General features: G+C 39.8%; 1 protein-coding gene across 1 annotated transcript in view; it reads right to left on the minus strand.

Moving 5' to 3' along the window:
• Nucleotides 1–12,051, minus strand: part of ROCK1 (Rho-associated, coiled-coil containing protein kinase 1) — a 94,536-nt gene extending 82,485 nt beyond the window's left edge. Inside the window, exon 1 of the mRNA XM_010574309.1 lies at nucleotides 11,793–12,051. Within this exon, the coding sequence (XP_010572611.1) occupies nucleotides 11,793–11,885 (93 nt within the window). The 5' untranslated portion in view covers nucleotides 11,886–12,051. The remainder of the gene's footprint in view (nucleotides 1–11,792) is intronic.
• Nucleotides 12,052–12,939: the final 888 nt, after the last annotated feature.

The raw sequence follows: 12,939 nt of genomic DNA on the forward strand, positions 1-12,939 counted from the left end.
TATGGCAAACAGGAACAGCCTCCTGTTACACTACTGAGCATTATCAGCTGAGCATTGGACACTGTAGTTTATAAGTTTAACTGCAGTTTAAAATGCATACATCTTCATTTTAACAGCTTTGTATACACACACAACAGAGCTCAAGCAGTCAGGCACTACTGAACTTTTTCCACAAAAAGCACCAAACTTCATGAAGCTCTTCTTAATATGTCTCCAATTTTCCCCCTAGAAAATACAAAAAATCCCTACCACATAGTCTATGCAAAGTTAGAGACCAAAGAACATTGTCGTCAACATTAAAGTTTCCATGCTAGTAAAAAAGTTAAGGCATTGTAAAAATTTACTTATTATACTGAAGCAAAGTAATTTTTAGGCTCATGTACTAATATGTGCACTAATACACAGAGAAACCAATATTCATTACTTCAAAACAGTATCTTGCAGTCATAAGTCCATGTTCAGACAAATTAGTTTCCGCTATTTATCTGTGGGAACATCAGTAACTAAAGAAAACACAACTCTAACTCAAAATACTTAAGAATCTGAAAGCAATGACTTGTATTAAAATAGCACAGTTCAACCTTGCATCTTCACTGGTATGTTATAAACAGATTCGCACCTTCCTTTCCATGTAGTCCAAAAAGTCTTCTTGTGGAGAAGACGACTTTTTAGGATCTTTTATATTTGCCACATGTGTGCTTGAAGCTTGATGTCTATTTTTCAAATACACCATGGTACTACCAGTGAAATTTCCCTACCTCTTCAAAAGAGTACAAACAGTAGTTTGCCTCCACACCATCAAACCCACAAACCCAGGGTGGGGGGTGGGGGTGTGTGTAAGTACTTCCTTATTTTAGATGCAGGAAATAGAAATTCAAAACAGTCTCACAAAAAGCCTGAAGAAATCAGGAAGCCCTGACTTAAGTTGCCATAGGCCCAACAATTCCAACCCCAAAATCATCTTTAATTATAATCTTCCTAATTTCTCTGCCCATTTTCCAAACCTCATATTTGTATTTTTATCTTACAGACAGACAAGATTTCCTCCTACACAAAGAACATTTTTTCTGGTTCTTGTACCCTACTACCACCCCATAAGCAAAATCTGTTTTGTGTTCTGCAGTTAGGAATATTCCAAAAGTACAAAAGGACAGTATCACAGTCTGATACTACACCGATGCTCCCTATTTGTTGATATTTCATTTAATAAGTAACAAGAGAAAAGAGGGTAACATGGCACACCAACTTTGATTTCAACTTCTCTGTCTTTTCAGGAGAGATTTGATTGGTACCCAAATAAGAAAAAGTATTTAAATCCAATGATTCACTTTCCACAATCTCAAAGTCAAATAGATAAACAGTTATTTTTTAAACCTATTAAGAATGAAGTGATTTATGGTAAGCAAATATCTTCTGTACGAGTTTAAGAATTAACTTGAGAGCATATGAATATACAGGATTGGCATTACTGAAAAAATTACTTTTGTCATCTGACCATTTAGTCGCTCCTCCTCTTCCTATCAGAACTTGATTACTACTTTACTTCTGCAGTAGAAGTGAAACAGAAATTAACAGTGAAGAACATGAGATCTTGATAACAGACATGCCCCTTCTGTTTTAAAAAATCAAGTTATTCTTGTGTTTTGCAGAGCTGAGGACCCAGGTATCTTGCCCAAGTTAAGCATGAGCTCATTTGGTTAACATGGCTTCCACTTTCTTCTAGATGAAGAAAGGAGGCTTAACCAATAAAACAGCTCATTTCTACAGCTCTAGGATGGATAAGCTGCACTTCATTATACCTAAAAACTATTTGTTTATCATGATGCAACTCCAAGGCAAGCAAGATATACAGGAGATTGTCTAACCTTAAGTATATGCTTTAGCTCAAAGTTGCAAGTTACTTGTTAAAAAAAAGAAGTGTGTGTCTTTTCCATTGTTATGAAAAAGGTTATGTTGATTCCAACTCCTCTGAGAAAATAAATGTATTTTGTGAAAACATCAGATTACTTCTGAAAGTAATTCTCAAAAACTCATAGTCATATTTCATTTTTTTTTCACTTTTGCTAACCCATCACTTTGTAAGAATTTTTTTTTTTAAGTTAAATGTAAAGACTTGACTGGTAACTAACTCCTCGTGCAGAAGAAAGCTTACCATTTCATCAACTTGCTTCTCAAGTACACCTTTGTTGGATGCTGTTATTTCCTCCCACAAAACATGAGTAATGCAACACTCTGGAAGGTAAGTTTGCTGATGTTGAAACACACAAGAAAGATAGAAAATGAAAGATGTCCTGTTCTGGTACAGGTAGTCAACCTCTCACAAGACAGCCTGATTTTAAGGAAAATCTTCAACTGCCTATGCTGGTTGAATTTTGAATTGAAAAATTAAGTTTCTACTCCCAGGGCATCAGAAACTTGGGAAGAAACTTCTCAACCTGCAAATACATGGTTTTAATCAATCTTTTCTTTTATTTCTGACCATGGCTATGAGTTTGTCAAACTGCAATGAAACAGGGTATATCAAAAAAATTCCTTTTTTCTTTCCCCTAGAATTCATAGTTCTCAGGCCCTTCTTTCTGATGAACTTATCAAGAACTATTACAGAAACTATTCTTTATATGAAGGTGAAGTTGATCTGTCTCCCTTCTTTGCCAGGACCTCAAAGAGGAGGCTATCATGACCAAAAGAAAAGGCAAGGTCAAGAACAATGCAGCCATCCCAACTCCTTCATGATGCTAGCCAAAAATCAATTGCACTGTACAAAAGGCAGAAAATTACACAGGAGTCACTTACAGTTGCCATCCCAGAACCGAAGCAGCTCCAGCAGCACCAGCATCATAACACTCCAATTTTTCCTCTAAATGGCATCTTTGATTACAATTCTAGTCCAAACTGCTGATGAAAATAGTGTTATGTATACATCACATCAAGGATAAAAGCTTTGTTATGAAAGCCTGAAGGCATTTTAGGACAGAAAAGAAGCAATAGGAGAAAACTTCAAAGACTCCTCTGACCTTACACTCATCAAGAATTAAAAGGGAGAAAGACTTTTAGTCGTTTCCTTATTCCAATCCAATCTGCCAAGTGCAATCAATGAATGGCTTTGAGTCTGTAAGTTACTTGACACAAGACCTTCTTTGTGTTACAACTCTATTCTTTAGATAAATAACCCAGAATTCTCCTGAATATGGTCTTCCTAACAAGAGTCTTCACAGCTTGTTTCATAACCACAATATGACTTGTTCCAAAGATTTCTCCAACCATCTTATTTTAGAAGCCAAAAGCATCTCCAGACACTTTAAGGTCATGCCACATCCCGAAACAGCATGTACAAAACCGTTTGTGGGGTATGAGAAAGGCTGAGAACAGCCACGAGCATTTTAGTAAAACACAGAAGACAAAAGCTCTTCCAGAAAGCATACTCATCTATTCTCTACAGAGAGAGCCTAACTTCTTAATGACATCTCCAATTCCAAATTCAGTGTACTCTTAAAAAAAAAAAAAGAAAACCACAACCCACAACCAAAAAACCAACCCAACAAAACACACAATCACATCAATAGTTCAGCTTTCACTCCATAGCCCTTAATGGGCATTTTGTTATTTCCATCACCATCTTTGCCCTGCTAGTGTTGGCAGCAATAGCCCTTGTTTCAAAGGCCATGACAATTGTTGCCAATACTAGCAGAGCGAAAACTTCCAAGTCCAAATAAGTCTACCATTTGGCTGCCACCATTTTTGGCTTTGTATCCCTACAAAAGAGGACATATAGCATGTAACAGCAGATTTGAACGTCCCAAGACCACCACAAACCATACCATTGTTATGCTGGCAACTGTTTGTTTAATTACCAATGAACTTAGTAACTGGAGTTTAAGGAGGAGGACAGCAGGTCACAGAAGAGGTATTAGAGCAATAAACAAACTGCTAGGTAGATTGAAGTGGCAGAAAAACCCTTCCTCTTTGCAAAGGGGGAGTAAATTCTGGCAGCTTATTACTAACAGGATTCTTTGTGCGCCTACAATCAAAGCTACTTTCTAAGAAGAGATTAGTATAATAATAAATTGGTATAATGAGATTTCTTAACAAAGAAGGGCTCATGAGGAAATTCTATGATTCCACCTCTAACACTGACAGCAGTGCATAATATCAAGACAAACTGTGAGGCAGTATTACCTCTGTTTTCAACTACAGCTTCGTGTTATGCCTGCTGTTGTTCTGCACAACTTGGCATCTGTGAAAAGGCATGGGGCAAGTATAACCAGCACAAACTCATTGTCCTACCTTCAGTCTCACTCCTCCCTGAAGGATCTTCCCCATCCACTCCTACTCTATCATCTCCTGGCTGGAGAGGCTTCCTCCCCTCCCAAGTACCTTAACATAGAGTCACTTCACACTTCTCAAAGGTACCCCTAGCTCTCAATGGTGGAATTGACATGCTGGACTCTGTCATCCATACTCAAGGAAGATGGTGCTTGTTGTACTAACACCTTGCACTTCAGCTTCTACCACAGGCAGTCTCTCCTTTTTCACCTCCATAAAAACAATATTATCATAGCAGTCAGTCACTACATGGGAAAAGAGCTGTCTTGTATTAATGCATTTCATATGTGGATATCTAACATCAATAGACTTTATTGGGAAGTATCAGTTTTCCTCTCAATATATTTATACCTTAGAATTTAATATATCTGAATACAATGCAGCACTACCTAAATGCTATGCAGCTTTTAAGAGGAAAAAAAAAGACAAAATTACTCAGTATTTGCATAACTACTCAAATTCAAGGCTTTCTTAGTTATATTTTTTAAAGTGAGTACTATGACTCATGAAGATCTGTAGGAAAAAAAAAAGTACATATTTTACTTCTGTTTCCAGATCAATTACAAGTTCTGTAGCCCAGACAGACACAAGCTAGAAACACATTTAGGTACTTGCAACCTACAGTCCAAAATAAAGCCTTAGTTTGTGTAGTGTTTTCTACAGAGGTTTCCAAGCATCACATCATCTCAGACCATGCAACTGAAAAAGAAGGAAAACTTTCACATATTTCTCAACTCTATAAAAGAAACAGAAAAATGAATGCATATAAGAAATTTAAGAGGGAAAGCTGAAATAAAGAAATCAGTGGTTAGATTTAAATTAGGACTTATTAATAAAGACATTCAAGTACTGTCCCCATGACAGTTTGTATTGTATAAATATTGACGGGAGTGGCAATCTTTCAGTTAGTTAAAACCAATCCTTTACAAGATTTTGAGTATCAGAATAGACTTTGACCTGTGCTTCAGTTAGAAGCTGGTACTGATCCTGTGCCCGTTCTCCCCTAGCAACATGGGCAGCTAACCAGACCAAGTAACTGCTGCTTGTCTAGACAGTCTCTGGACTGCTGTAACTAAAGATGCACCACAGCATGTTATACTCTGCTGATGTTGTTTGGATATCCATCAATACTGAAAAGGCCAAGAAGAAACCTGACTAGAGATTACACTACAGGAGATCCAATTGTCTCAGCAGAGCAAAATACCATGGACAAGAGCTCCAAACCACTTCTTCACAGAGATCAAGTTTCAGCTCTTGTTCAACCACTGTTAATCAGGGTGTTTATTTCAGCAGACTACCAAGAAAGCTAAAAGATGGTATTATTTGCATTTGTTTTAAATGAGTGTTTAAACCGGTGTTGTCTGCATAGTCCTTCCAGTTTTACCAATATTGTCTCATCATCCTTCTGGCTTTATTACTGCTTCAATGACTGGACAAATGAAGGCAAAGACATAATAGTTTTCAACCATTCTCTAACTGTGTTCTCAAAGAAGGAAGTTGAGTTTTTCAGTATCTCCATTCGGAACTGCAATTTCTTGATGACAAAGGAGTTTCAATAAATAGCATCAAGCAACATTTGCAAAAAAATAGAAGTTCTTAATTACATGGTTTAGGACCTCTCAAATTAAAAATAAACATCCTGTATTGAGACAAACATCTCAGTATTCCTTGGTAAGAGACCTAAAAAAAGCTTTTTATTTTTATGTAATAATAAAGTATGTCCTAGCAAATTCTGCTAACACCAACTGTGAGGCTACCCGTATCATCCACTCACAGTGCTTCTAAATATTTATTAAGATCTCAATGAGTGGCTCCTGAAGCAATCAGTGTCCCCAAAGATTTACAAACCAACAGGTTGATTTTCAATTTGTCCAACAAACAAATTCCAGGTGTTTCCCTCTTCCTGCCCGCCACCAACAAAAAACTAAAACACTCCACAGTTGCCAGGGAAAATGACACTGTTTACAAATATTTTTACTTGATAAGAGCATTTATAATCTACTACAGAGTTTTGGTTGGTTTTTTTAATTCCTCTTGGTGAAACGTGTCCTAACATCAACTTTCTATTATCATTCTTGATTACATTTTTTTAATAGGAAAAATAAATAATTACATACCTACAGCCTCTAGTTTTATAAGCAGAAGAATTGGCTAAGTTAACTGTTATTCCTGTATAAAACCTACCATACGTTGTGAATCAAATGCTAACATTTTGACAGTCCCACCAGGTCTACTGTTAATTTTCTAGAGGCTTACATAATATTTAAAAAGGCTTCTAAAAGATCCAACCTGAAATGAGAATTCACCAGGTTACTGCATTTCCAAAGCCAATTTACAGCTGCATTTTACCTTTGATTAACATACCAAGTTACATATTTTAATTTCACATCAACCTATATATTTCATAATTCTTAGTGATAAGCAGGTGATATTAACCTGCAATTATATTTTTGCATATAAAGCTTGGATATGGTAACTTGAAGACACAGAATTATATTTCTAGGTCAGCCAGAAGTCTTATTTTAAATCTAACTAAAGAATCACAGAATGGTTTTGGTTGGAAGGCACCTTTAAAGATCATCTAGTTCCAAGCCCCCTGCCATGGACAAGGACAGCTTCCACTAGACCAGGTTTCTCAAAGCCCCATCCAACCTGGTCTTGAACACTTCCAGGGATGGGGCATCCACAACCTGTTCCAGTGCTTGACCACCCTCATAAAAATCTTCCTCCTTATGTCCAATCTGAATCTATTCTCCTTCCGTTTAAAAGCATTGCCCCTTGTCCTGTCACTACAGGCCCTGATAAAAAGTCTCTCTCTGTCAGAAGAGAGAGACATTCAGATATTCTTTCCAAATATCCCCAAGTCCTTCTCCTCAGGGCTGCTCTCAATCCATTCAACACCCAGTCTGTACCGATACTAGTGACTGCCCCAACCCAAGCGCAGGACCTTGCACTTGGATCTAAAGAAAGGTAGAAAGGTGTCCAAGGAGATTTAGTCAATCATGACACTTCCCCTTACTTAGACAACTTACAGCATTATGAAGAAGCTGACAATCTGCAAATGTTCAAACTCGGCTTTTTCTATGTATGATCTTCATTAGCGAACGAGTAAGCTTCCCGGATACCAAGTTTCTCCAGCATTTTATCACTCAGATTCTAAGAGCACAGTTAATGTGGTTTCAGTGAAGGCGATTTCAACAGTTATTTTGATAGATAAGAACTTCTGAAATAAGGGTACTTTGAGTTACATTATTTATTTACCAAATCCCTAACCATAAGGTCTTCAGAAGTGCTTTCAAACAAGTGTAGCAGAAGGGAAAAAAGGTCTAGTGACAATACAGATTCAGAACTCCAAATCCCAAAGATGATGAGACCATCTCACCTTCTCCTACGCAAGACAGATGAACATCAATTCATCTAGCTGAATATGAAATAGACCTAGGAAAAACAGGTGAATCATGCTCTGTACCTGTGTATTTTTGGTACAACAAAAATGGAAACATCTTCAGACTAGATAAAACAAGTTTGTCATGTGCAGTGTTTACTGTTGTCAGTTAATTTGAAGCCAAACTGCTGAACAAATGAAACATTTGACATCTTTGAAGATTAAGACCATCAAAAGTCTGAAGTTTTAAAAATCAACTACTCAAGTAATTGGCTAAGTACTTGAATAATTGAGTTAGTCAAGTGTCTACATAAAACATGAAAAGACTCTTTGTGAGTTAGTATCAGAGCAGAGAGAGCACCAAAAAACATCTTCATGAAAAATTACTAGTTACTTTTTAATCAAAAGCATAGGCAGCTTCACGTCAAGACGCCCCTCATCCGTTCACCTGTTACACCCCACCCTCCCCACTCTCCAAAAACTGGAAGGCCATAAACCCCAAGGATTTAGTAAGAAACACAGAGGAATAAGAAACCTGGTTTTACTCCAAAATTGTTGTAGAAGTATGCTCACTGAATACTACTTCCCACTGTTTAATATCATTAATGAGACACTAAGCTCAAGTTAATAGCTAGTTACTTACATTGCCTTTGGCTCTACTTAGCACACCTATGGTATTCACACCAGTATCTGATCTTTGCATGGCCTATAGTGTGACTACCTATCTAATGCAACCTTCACAGTGTTATTAGATCTTTTCAGGACTGTAGGACTCCTAGTACCTTATATTTTGAGAAAAAGAACTACATTATGCCATGACACATGCTTTACACAGAACTTAGGCTTTGGCCTTCTCATGGCTCATCAGAAAAGACAGCCCATCTATGATTTCCCAGTCTACTACTAAATCAAGTACATGGAAGGCCCAAAGAAACAAATTTAGTTACAGACAGTTGCAACTTAGGTTTCTTACTGGTTTTATTACAGTTGCGTAAGAGAAAACTGGACAAATAAACATATCTCTCTCCTGCACCTCAGCTTTATGAATTTCCTTCCTGCAGCATATGCTGCAGTTACGTAGTCTTCAGTGTGTCTTTTCTGCCTGCTCTGTTGTCAGCACTCTTCTCCCACACCTTCCTGAAATGGTAACACACCTTCCTTTTTATCAGCATCCCCCCATCTTCTTTTCTTAGTGTTCTCATACTACTTCACATAAATTTAGAATCTTTCTAGCTATATATAACCTAGCTTATGACATTTACAAAAACCAAAATGGTTACAAAACTGATTTAAAGGTTATTCCATGCCTGCCTTTTAGTCTACAGGGGATACAAACTGATGGGGAAGAAGAGTAAGAACAGAAGCAAAATGAATTAAAGCTAAAGAGGTTAAAAACATAAGAGAAGGTAAGGGCATTGGTGAGACTTTTCTTCACCCAGGCAAAAAAAAGTGTTTCTTGAAACTAAAGGCAAACTCCAGCATCTTAAGCCTACATGTATAGAAGATCAGATGCTGAATTTAAAGTGTCTGTGTATCAGTTATTCATATATTATGACTCAGATACACACAGTTAGCTAACACCTTCACTCAGGAAAAGTAAAAGCAATAATAAATAACAAATTCACAACTTTAATCAAAGAAAAAAAGGGGTTTAGATTTTAGAGGATTTTTTTAATGTAGTCTGATCATAAAAACATGATTTTATTTTCTTTTTAAGTGTACCAGGCCTAGAGGCTGAGAAGTCTCTCTCTTTAACCAAGAGCTGCAGGGAGGGGAATGGGGTGTTCATCTTAGAAGGTATTTTAAGTGCGGATCAATTACACCTACACCTAAGCATGCCTTCTTAAAAACATATCCACATAGATTACAATGTATTTGATACATCAATAGCACCTTAGGCCAAGAATGATGCTTGTAGTGTGAATCATCACACTAAGAACTGGCGTAAAATATTTAAACGCTTTAAAAAGTGTTAGGATAATTAAATTCTATAGAAAAGAGCCCAAGGACCAACTCAGGGTGAGAGATACAAAACAAAGTAAAAATCCAGCCAGCAGAGAGATTGATATAGTGACCAAACACATATGAAGTTAACCTACCAGCTGATTTCTTCAGAAGCAGCACTTTGTTTTAATTGATATTTGTTTAAAAGAACAGTATTTGTAACTAGGGCTAACAAAAAAAAAAACCAACAACATAATTCTGATGACTACACCATAAGACGCTGCCTTTAAAAGAATACACAAAGGTATGACCAAAAATCTCAGATTTCTAAAAAAATGTCACTTCAAAGGACATAAGACCTTAAGATCCAAGATGCAAACACATGTCCTAAAACTTTACACAAGCATGAAGAGAAGCACCCCAACAAGTTCATTCCCAAACTGACTACAGCTTAGCTCCAAATCGCAATTAAGATAACTGAACTGAAAAGGGGCAAATCCTTAAATAGTTTAAAAAGTGAAGGAATACAGTCAAAGATACTATCAACTGCATGTTTGATACCTGCAACCTCCTTACTATCACTGTAGAAACGTTCCCATAGTATCGCCAGCATTAAAGCACATGCTAGCAAATTGAGTCATGGTTAACATAAAACCCTGGACTCTAAACTAAATCTATACTCTTGACATCTATCAATAGAAGCTGGGTGTAAAAGTGTCAGATTTAACAGTAGTCTTGAGTTATCAAAATTGACACAGCATATCCTAAGCATCAGAGGTCTTCTCATTAGTTGTGGTTCTAAGATGACAGATATGTAAACTAGATCAAAAGAAGCAAGTTAACTGGAAGATGCAGTGCTATTTTCCCTTGTGGCAGCAACATCCACAAGGCTCTGCTTTTAGCCAGGGATGTAGGTTTGACCTGTCAACACTTCAGAGGCTCACAAATCAGTAGTAAGCTAAACAGAGTACACAATATCATGAACTTGTACATGATCTTTCCTTAGATTCTTTTCACCTCTCTCACCACCGCCAGTGAGATTTCTGCTAAGAGCCATGCAGCAGAAGATGAAGAGTGACTATTAAGAGCTATCTCCTCCCCCATGCCTCCCTTCCCCCCCCAAACCCCAAATGTCAGAGTTCATACTAGGAACAAATTCAGCTTACTCATTCTCCTCTCTGACAACAGAAAGACAGAAAAAAAATAAACTAAAGAACTTATATCACTTGCTACAAAGAAAATAAATTCTCTACTTCAGCATAAATGCACAAATTACAATTTGCTACTATTTACCGGCATCTCCAGGCATATCTAAGTACCCAGCTACATCCCAAACACATCAGCTGGATTTGGCATATGCTTTGTTGAAGTACTTTTTATAATCGGAACTAAAATATCATCCAGTTTGGTCAAGCAACTACCAAATTATGTTGGGTTTATGTCAGGAAGCGTTATGGTTTGCTTTCTTACAATGCAATTCTAACGCTGACAGCACTGGAGAGATCCATTGAACCATCAGGTATGATCAAGTAGGGAAACAATAAGCAAGCAGCCCTCTATCTCAGGCCTAACACACCAATTAGTTTAAAATGCATTTAAACCCCTGCCATGACTACTTCCCCACCTGTATGGGCATATTAATCTTAGAGCTGTGTTTTACACGTCATTAGTTAGCATTTGCAAACGTCTATGCTAAACAGGCTGAAGTCAGCGCTGCAGCGCTTAACCACGATGTAAGAGGACCTCACACTTAAAAAAAAAAAAGAAAAAAGTTGCTGTTGAATAAGGAATTGATATATCAAAGCTATTTACAGTCTTCTGCTCACACACAGGACTGGCAGTCACGAATTACACCTCTGTACAAAGTGTCCACCGCCCCTTATGAGAGTCGGTGAAGAAAAGGTGCACGAAGCGAGTAGATGACAAGTCTGAGGCAGGACCGGGCGGGCACCTCCTTGGCATGAAAGCCGCTCTCCCTGTAGAGAGACATTCACGCACCTTCAGCCTTCACGCTGAATAAACAAAACACTAGTGCGGAGTGAAGCAGGGTGGTGACTCAGCCCGGAGTGCGAGATTCGGTCCCACAGGGTAAGAAATTCGGGGAGACGGGACCGGGGGCCCATCGGCGCTCCCTACTCACCAGCAAACAGTCCACGTTCACTTCGGATTTGGGGTCCTTTAAAGTCACATCGATTTTTTCAAACCGAGACTCAAAGCTTTCTCCCGTCGACATGTTTCCAGAGATAAAAAGTTTCCCTTATTCCAGAGCAAAGTAAGGAAAAAAATAATGAAAAAGTAAAAAACAGGAACAAGCGAGCACAAAAGAGAAAGCACACAGCCTATACCAGGCTGAGGAGCGCTTCCTGCAAAATCCCTTCAATCACAGAAGTCTCTGAGGCAAGTCCCCCACGCTGCCCCGCCAAGGAGAGAGAAAACCGAAGGCGAGTCCGCGGCGGGGGGGGGACGAGGGTGCTTCTCCCCCCTTCTCCACGCACGCACGCACTTTCCTGGGCTGCTCACAACTCTGTAGCAGCAGGTTTCCTCCCCCTCCCTCCTCTACTCGGGCCGCAGCGTCTCAGCAACCTCATTTTCCCAGTCGGGGAAGCCGCCCTGGGAGCCAGCGTAGCGGTTCCTCCTCCTCGCCCTGCACGAGCGGCGGCGGGTCGGTGCCACGTTCCGAAGCGCACCGGAAAACCAGAAGGCAACAACAACAGAAAAGCGAAAAAAAAAAAAAAAAAGGCAAAAGCCTGCAGGCACACCAACAAGGCAAAAACGAGAGGGGAAAAAAACACAACGTAGAAAGTCCTCTCGGCGGCGTGTCTCAGTGCCGTGAGGTTGGTCCTTCCATGGGCACAGAGCGAGGGAGCCCGGGGCGGGCCGGGGGGAGAGGTTGCCCCTCTCCCTGGCTGTGCCCTGCCTGCTCCAGGCGAGCGGGCGGGCAGCGCAGGGCTGCCAGCTGCGCGCACAGGCCGCCCGGGCCCCCGCTGCGAGTGCCCCCCGCGGGCAGGGGACGAGTCACTTCAACGGCGGAGCGACGGCAACAGCATCTTTCTTCCTCTCTACTTCTCCTCCTCCTCGCTGCGCGGCCGCCGGCGGCTCCTTGCTGCCTCCCGCCGCTACCAACACCGGCTCCGCTCCCCCGCCCCCCCACTCCTCCGCCTCACGTACGGGACGGCAGCCCGGACCACTTCAGGACCGACCCGAGATTGCAGCGTGAGAGGGAGGAGGAAAGGAGGTGGCTTAAGGGGAGGGGAGAGCGTAAGGTCCGGCCGCGGCGACTGTGAGGA

This window comes from Haliaeetus leucocephalus, unplaced genomic scaffold (assembly GCF_000737465.1).
Source record: "Haliaeetus leucocephalus isolate CR32 unplaced genomic scaffold, Haliaeetus_leucocephalus-4.0 Scaffold428, whole genome shotgun sequence".
Classification (NCBI taxonomy): Eukaryota; Metazoa; Chordata; class Aves; order Accipitriformes; family Accipitridae; genus Haliaeetus; species Haliaeetus leucocephalus.